Source organism: Pediculus humanus, genomic scaffold (genome assembly GCF_000006295.1).
Source record: "Pediculus humanus corporis 1103172107497 genomic scaffold, whole genome shotgun sequence".
In the NCBI taxonomy this organism is placed as follows: Eukaryota; Metazoa; Arthropoda; class Insecta; order Psocodea; family Pediculidae; genus Pediculus; species Pediculus humanus.
In genome coordinates this window covers 26,898-35,398 of record NW_002987113.1, presented here as the reverse complement: position 1 = coordinate 35,398, position 8,501 = coordinate 26,898, and the positions used below count along the sequence as shown (strand labels likewise).

Here is an 8,501-nt window from a genome sequence, read left to right as displayed (position 1 = left end):
AAAAAATTATTATCACACCTGCCTACATGCTTTTCAGGTACATTAAAGCCGTATTTATATATACATAAATATATATAAATAAATAATTTTTATAAATTTAAATAATACGTTTAAAAATAAATAAATAAATAACTTATTTCGGGGATGTTAACATACGTCGAACACAAATAAATAAATAAATAATTAATTGATTATTTTTTCGCTTTAATTTATTTATTATTATGCAATTTAATAATGAGGTAGATTTTAATGCGCCATTTTTTTTTCGTTTCGTTTCGTTTTTAAAAATAAAATTAATAAATTAATGTCCTACGGTTTTTAAAAAAATTTTTCAAATTGACACAAATATATATTGTAATCATTTTAAAATTCGAAATCAATAAGTGCTCATATTTCTAAAAAAAAAAAAAAAATCATCACAAATAATTATTTTTAATTAAATAAATAATAATAATAATAATGATAATTTTTTTTTAAATTTATTAATTATTGCATAAACGTTAAAAACGTAAATAATTAATTTTTTCTATCATTTATTTATTTATTTTCTATTTCTATAATAATAATAATAATAAATTTTTTTTTTTTAAATTTAATGGTAATGTTTTTCTAAACGTTTATTATTATTATTATTATTATTAATGCTCTAAATTTCGATTTAACTTGAAAGAAAAAAAAAAAAAAATCGAATTTTATATTTATTTATTTTTAATTTGATTTGATTAACGAAGCTATTTTTTTTTTTTATATTAATCTAGTCACGATTTTAAGGTTTTTTAAGGTCTAGGTATAATTTCGTTAAAATATTTTTTAAATGTTTAAAAAAAAAAAAAATTAAAGAAAAAAAAATTGTTTTGTTGAATTAATTACGACATAATGTAAATGGCAGGCTATGAATTATTCTCGTCTTCATCCAAGCTAAGGCACTCTTTTAAATGATTTTCCATGGATCTGTACACATGTGATAGAACACCAACAAGAAAATGACCTTCGTCCGCGTAACTCTGTAAGATATTGATTATTAATTAGTAAACTTAATGGTAAACAAGGTTTTTTTGTTGTTTACAGAGTGATATGGGATTTTCGATGACGATGTTCACTCACCTGATATTTAAACAAAACTCCAGCATCGGCTAAAGCCTTTGCCAAAGCCACGCCATGCTGATAGGGTGCTGTTACGTCGGCAAGACCATGAATGAGATAAAGTGAATGACTAGGTATGTTTCTCGCTCTTTGAGTAGCGTCTGCTTCTACGTAACCTTTATAATTGTCACCAGGAAGACCCAATATTCTTTCCGTGAAAGCACTATCTGTAAAAATTTACGCGAGGAAAAAAATTTCAATGTGAAATTTTTATTCAATTATTTTTTATAACGGTTATTTTAAACTCACTGTAATACAGCCAATCTGTAATTGGTGATACGGCTATACCGCATTTAAAAATATTTTGTTGAGATCCTAATAGCATTGTAGTTACATAACCTCCGTAACCCCAACCCCAAACTGCAATTCTACTTCTGTCTAAAAAGCCAAAAGTATCAAGTAGATTTCTGAAAATATAAAAAAATTTATCCTAAATTCTGTCTCTTTTCTTTCTTTGTAAAAACTATTAAAAAAAAAAAAATAGGAAATTTTACCTCACTGTCACAATCTGATCTTGTACTTCAACTCCACCTAAATGCCTATAAAGAGGCCTTTTTCCTAATCCTTTGGCACCTCGTACGTCAAGTTTTATGTAAACTACATCGTTATGACTAGACATGTAAGTTCCCCAATCTATTGAGAACTTTTGAGTTACTGATTGACTTCCTGGACGGCCATTACTTAAAATAACATTAGTTTTTCTTTCAGTACATATAAAACATTTAGGTAGCAATAATATAGTAATAACATAATAAGCCTTTAATAATAAGAGGATTTACTTAACGGTAACTTTAAATGCAAAAAAAAATAAGAAATTAATTTTTTTTTTTTTTTTTCTTAGTTAAACTTACACCTCCACCAACACTGGGTAGGCGGCGTCTCGCAATTCTTCTCTCCAACTCGGTGGAAGATACAGTTGCACTTGAGCTTTTGAACCCTGTGGTAGAGGCACCGAAAAACTTTTAGACGTCGGCAACGCTAGCTTTTGTAAAAGTTGTAAGCGAGTGAGTCTTGTATTAAAAATGACTCTAGAATTAGAAGGAAAAAAAACAAAAAATTTATTAATGTTATAAAAACATTAATAAATTTATACGGGGATTACCTTATTAATCGATGAGTATCAGAAGCATGTATGGCAGCAAGAGGTAATCCGGGACCTTCGCATTCTAATACATAATGGCCTAATGCTCCTTCCATACCTTTCGGAGGACTAACGGCAGCATTAAAATGCGTGCAATTACCATACTGATTTCTACTGGCATAGAGCACTTCACTTAAATCACAAGTAATACATTGTGGCTCTAATCTTTTTGGATCATCTGCTCCTGGATCTTTAACAACATACAAATGCCTTTGACCCGGTTTTGTGTCGTGAGTTCCTAAATAATAACTAAAAAATACACATATATTTTTTTTTTAAATTTATATATTCGGTTTAAAGTTAACTTGAAATTAAATAAGTGAAAAAACAAATACACTAAATGATTAGAAGTGTCCCATTCTAAAATTTTAACAACTTCATAGCGTCCGTGACTGAGGACTGCCATTCTCTGTTGTTTGAGCGTGACGTGCTTAATATGAGTATAATGATCATTGGCTCCTTCTTGAACGGCAGCCAACAACAAAAAACTATCCCCGTCAGGTGAGAAAAAAGGTTGTGGCTGCACGTCTAGCCACGTATCTTCTGGAGCTCTCTCCACGTGAGTCTAAAAAAAAATTAATTATTTTAGGGACTAATTTGGAGTAAATACATATTCAATGGGACAATTAATGACTGACCTCTATACACGTCCAATTAGGAGAGACGCAGGCACTAACGATGCTGAGATTTTGAGCACGGTTCATCCAAACCGCACCAACTTGTTGATTGCTGTCGCCTACCCAACCCGCTGAGGTCAAGTAAAAGTCTCTATAATCAATTAATATTAAATTTTTAAATAAAAACAAAGTTTTTAGTTTTGCGTGCTGTTGCTGCTGCTGCTGGTGCTAGCTTAAACTACATTTAATAATATTCAAAAAATAATTCAAAAAAAAAAAAAAAAATCTCGTTAATTTTTAATTAGACATAAATTTTGCATGTTTTTTTTATTATTATTATTAATTCTTAGTTTTGCGTGATTATTTTAATAAGGCTCCCCAACTTGTAATTTCAGGGTTTAACTGTTTAAATATTATCAAATTTTAATATTTATGTACGTGATAATTAAGAAATTTAATTATAACACACCATTTATTCAAGCAAATAATAATAATAATAATAATAGTGTTGTTAAATAAACAAATATTAGCCGTTATAATAAAATAACAAACTTACTGATTCTCAAGTGATTTTGGAGGGCTTACTTCCCAACGCACGGATTTATTTTTATTTCTCACATCGACTACCCACAGCCGTACTTTTGGATTTGGACTTTCAGGCTGAAGAGAAAATAATTAAAATTAACGTTTAATAATTATTATTACAAGAGCTCATACTTTTTTTTTTGTAATTTTCAAACAAGAAGAAAAATCAACGAATCTACTTTTGTACACTTACCGTTGGATATCTAACGGTTTTGAAATCTGGAAAACTACCGAATGTATTGCTAGAACTACTGAGCGAACTTACACCGAACCATGGAAAACTAAGAGTTCGAACTTTGCTGTCGTTAAATGTGGCAAATATTATGTGACTTCCGTCCGGTGAAGGCCACAACGCTTCAGACGAGGCAAAAATATCCTCTGAAATTAAAAAATGAAACATTTTTTTGTCATTTCATAACTAATAATAATAATAATATCCGAAACGATGAAAATAATTTAACGAAATGTTTTCAATTCATTTTAACGTTTTTTTTTTTTTTTAATTGCAGAACTCACCCTGATACAACCAATCGGAAACACCGTTGTACACGACTCCAGGAAGTCCAGTAATTGTTATTTGATGATCTTTTCCAACCGGAGAATCTCTTATATAAATATTATTATTATTAATAATAGCCAAGGCAGTTGTATTACCCAACCAGATGGCATGTTGAAGTCTGGTGGCTGTAATTTTATTTTCGGAATCACGAATCGTTATTGGAATGAGATGACTGTAAAAAGCGGTAAGTAAAAATTTAAATTTTTTTTTCCCTTTTTAAATTAAAATTTTGTAAAAAAAAAAAAAATTAAAACTCACTCGTTTGTGACGTCATAAATTGTGTAATGAGATAAAAAAGAATTTCTGAATACCTGAAAAAAAAAAAAAAACATTTCGGGGACATTTTGACTAATTCCACGTCAAATCCGTTGATTTTTTTTAAATGTTAATATAAAAAATCGATTTTATTTTTTATTTTATTCGAAAGCGAGAAAAAAAAAAATTGGTTGTTCAGACAAAAATAAATTTTCAACCTTTTTTTTTCTTTTTTTCTTCGGAAAATATAATTTTTATTTAATTTCTGTCACCGATTACAAGGTATTTTATTCTCCTGACACGATTTTTTTTTTTTTTTTTTTGTTCGCACGTGATAAACTTTTTTTATTTTTTTTTTATTTTACCCACGTTTAATATTGTCGAATGAAATTCGAACTCGTTTTCGAAGAGATTCGATTCCGACTTGGAAAATTACAAGCGTATTAGAAAAAAAAAATTCTAAGTCGTCGTTTCTCAATCAATTCTCTTCATTTCTCGAATGTAAAGGTATGATAATAATAATAATAATTTTTTTTTTCTTTCATGACCCTTTTTTTTGTCTCGAATAATAACGAAAAAAAATAATTTTTCTTTTGTTTAAAAAAAAAAAAGTCATTTTCTTTTTTTTTTTTTTTTTTTAAACGGAATTTATTATTACGAAGTAAAAAGAAAATATGAAAAAGAAAAACAAATTGACTTCCGACAAACTAATTTTCCAATTGTTTTTCTCTCGTATATACACAAGAAAAAAAAAAAAAGAAAATTTTTTAATTCTTTGTGTTTGTTTTCAATTTTCTTTTCATTTAATAAATTAACCCTTGCGACGTTTTCTTTATACACAAAAAAAAAAAAAAAGAAAAAAAAAAAATTTTAATTAATAATAATAATTATTTGTTTAAAGCTTAAAAAAAAATTTAATTTTTTTTTTCTTTTTCTTCTGCTTTTGTAGATTTAATCTCTACGGTGGAAACAAAGGAAATAATTAAATGGAAAATGAAATAAATCAATGGAAACGAATAAGGAGGAGGGGGAAGAAAAAAAAAAAAAAGCGAAAACAATCGGTAAGTTTTTTACGAATTTTATTTTCCCCTCCCCCCCTACCCTCCCCTTTCCCCCACGCGTAAAGCATAAAATTATTATTATTATTTAAATTATTTTTATTTATTTATTTAATAACCCGATGGATGGAATGAAAAAATAAATAAATAAATAAATTTTGTGTTTAATTTTTGAAATAACTTCTCGGAAAAACCAAAAAAAAAAAAAACAAAAATTTATGAGCGTATGAGAGGTTTTTCTTTTCCGTTTGTTTGTTTGTTTGTTTGTTTGTTAGTTATCATAAAATATAAATTTATGATTTAATTCAAAAAAAAAAAAATTTAAATTTAACGAAACGAATTTTTTTAGTTAGGAAATTTTTTTTTTTTTTTTTTTTTCAAAGTTTGCCAACATAAAAAACATACGGGGAGAGTATACACGTGTGGGAAAGAGAAAATCAGATTTAAAATTTAAATGTTAAAATTTGTTGTTGTTGTTGTTCGGTTGTTCGGTCACAGGTTGGTCCACGACAAACAAACAAACAATCTATTGAATTCGATAACACGTACGGATAAAAATATTATTATTATTATTATTATTATTATTTTTTTTTTTTTTTGAATGGGGAAATTGCGGAATGAATTTTTATGAGGGAAATGATTGAAAACCTTTTTTCGTATATATATATATTCGAGTTTATAAGAGGAAGAAAGGGCGTGATAAAAAAAAATTTTTTTTTTTTTTTTTGCATGTTTACTTTTTATATGTGAATTTTTACATTTTTTTTTTATTTTTTAAAATTTCAATTCGTGGTTACGAAAATCCAAAGAGAATTTTTATTTTTTAAATTATCGTATTGGAAAAAAAACCAATCACGGTTTGTTTAAAATCGTATGTGAAAATAGATATATCGAAAATATTAAAGTTTTCAAATTTTCCATTGAAATATGTTTCCGTAAATGGGGTTTGTATTATTGTTAGGTAAGATGGCGGAAAAAACGTTAATTATTGTTAACGATATTATCATTTGTCATTTGTATGGTTTTTTTCGCAAGATTTTAAAATTAATTTTAATTTAACATTAAATTCATATCAATTTGTTTTTTGTTAAGGGAAACTTTCGTGTGTGTTTTCTTCCTATTTATCCCTCCCGAAAAATTTTTCTTCCAAAGAGGGAAAAAATAATGTGAGCACGATTTTCATTTATGTGAATTTTGTATTTTCTATCTCTCTCTCTCTCTCTCTCTCTCTCTACAACTGACCACATACCATTTGAAACTTTTCGGTTTTGAGATTAATGTATTGTGTAAAACATGAATTGTGTGTAAAAGTTTAACTCTTTTGCTAAAGTATACATTGTATTGTATTTAACTTTTTTTTTCCCCCCCAACATATTTATTCGAAAGATAAAGAGAGAGTGAGTGAAGATGTAGAGGGAGAAAGAGAGAGAGAGTAAAGATGTAGAGGGAGAAAGAGAGGCAGAGAGAGTAAAGATGTAGAGGGAGAAAGAGAGGCAGAGAGAGAGAGAGAGAGTAAAGATGTAGAGGGAGAAAGAGAGAGAGAGAGAGTGAGTACAGATGTAGAGGGAGAAAGATAGAGAGAAAGAGAGAGACAGGGAAAGGGGAGGAGAGGGGTAGACATAATCATTTGAAACTTTTCCATTGGAAAACATCTCACGTTTTTATCTAAATACGTTTATTATATAAATAATAATAATAATAAAAACTTTTTTTTTCTTATATATATATATATATATATATATATATTTATATATATTTATTTTGTCAAAATTATTATTTTTCTTTGAGATTTTTTTTTTTTTTTTTTATTAAAAAAAATCTCATTAAAAAATCGCTTATTTAAAAATATTGCCAAGGCTTTTATTTTTATGCCATTTGGGGAGGGGGAAAGGGGGGAAAGGCACTTATGTTAGCTTGGAATGTATTTAAAGATAAAAACAAAAAAAATGCAAAAACTCGAGTTTTATATAATCCGTAAATAAAAACAATGGCGCTTAATTAAAAAAAGGTCAATAACCTACATTAAAAAAAAATTTTTTTTTTTTACAAATCTGGAAAATCCGAACGAATAAGAGATAAAAAAATTATTATTATTTGAAAAAAAAAAAAAAAAAAAACAAAAAACTGCTGCATGCATTATTCAAAACTCACATTTTTTGTTTTAAATTGTTTTTGCTTTTTTTTTGGGGGGGGGAGGTCTAATAAATAATGTCGAAAATATTAAATTCATCGCTGTGGAAAATTTTTCGCGTCGGATCCGTCACGATTTTTATTTTTTATTTTTAATTAACTTCCTATTGAATTCGCAGTCGTTCAAAAAAAAATTTTTTTTTTGGGGGGGGGTTTAAAACTGGTACGTTTTTCGTTAAATTTCAAAGTATTACGACTTACCGTCTTAACGTCGTGCCGAAACAAAATATATCTGAGATCAGTGGTACAAAGAAAACCCTTAACATCCAACTGCCTCTGAAAAATTATTATAAAATTTTCATTTAAGATAAAATAATTTAACGTAAATTTTTTTAAGTTTTTTTTTACTTACAAGAGTATGATTTGTAACTAAGAGCGAAATTGTATTTTCAGCAGTGTCCAAAACAGCAAGGCCACCATCATCCTGCTGGAAGACAAAATGTTTAGAAGAAGTCCATTGAGAGCTTAATCTAGTTGGTGTCAGTTCACCCTAAAAAGAAAGAAGAAAAAAGAAAAATGTCAAAAACAAAATTTGAAAAGTAATACAGAAGAACAAACGTTTAAAACAATAAAGTAATTGAAAAGTCAGCAGGACTCAACAATCAATGATTGATTGAAAAATAATAAAAAAAACTTTTTTTAATGGATTGGAAAATTAAAAAAAAAAAAAAAACACCTGCAAATATTCATCCAACGTCATTCTTTTCCCGCTCCAGTAAAGTAATTCATCGACGTAACCGAGCAGGTAGATGGCAGTAACAATTCCAGCAATCACCGTTCCGATAACAAGAAGTGAAAAGACAATACTTTTCCAATTATAACCATCGTCGACAACTCCAAGATCCGAATCCAACTGAAAATCGGAATAAAATCAATTAAATTCACACGCCATTTAAAAAAAAAATTTTTAAACAAATCGATTACACGCCATTATTATTAAAAACTGTGAGTAA

At 27.8% G+C, this 8,501-nt stretch overlaps 1 protein-coding gene across 1 annotated transcript; it reads right to left on the bottom strand.

The window, feature by feature from the left end:
* Positions 1 to 890: 890 nt before the first annotated feature.
* On the bottom strand, positions 891 to 8,248 carry Phum_PHUM153050 (Dipeptidyl peptidase 4, putative; the record flags this gene model as incomplete). Its single annotated transcript, XM_002424747.1, has 16 exons — positions 891 to 1,004; positions 1,105 to 1,310; positions 1,393 to 1,550; positions 1,638 to 1,823; positions 1,995 to 2,171; positions 2,246 to 2,388; positions 2,413 to 2,494; positions 2,590 to 2,849; positions 2,923 to 3,052; positions 3,458 to 3,561; positions 3,680 to 3,864; positions 4,003 to 4,217; positions 4,304 to 4,356; positions 7,750 to 7,818; positions 7,901 to 8,038; positions 8,225 to 8,248. The coding sequence occupies 16 exons, from the start codon at positions 8,246 to 8,248 to the stop codon at positions 891 to 893; spliced, it is 2,244 nt and encodes a 747-aa protein (XP_002424792.1).
* Between the last annotated feature and the right edge of the window lie 253 nt (positions 8,249 to 8,501).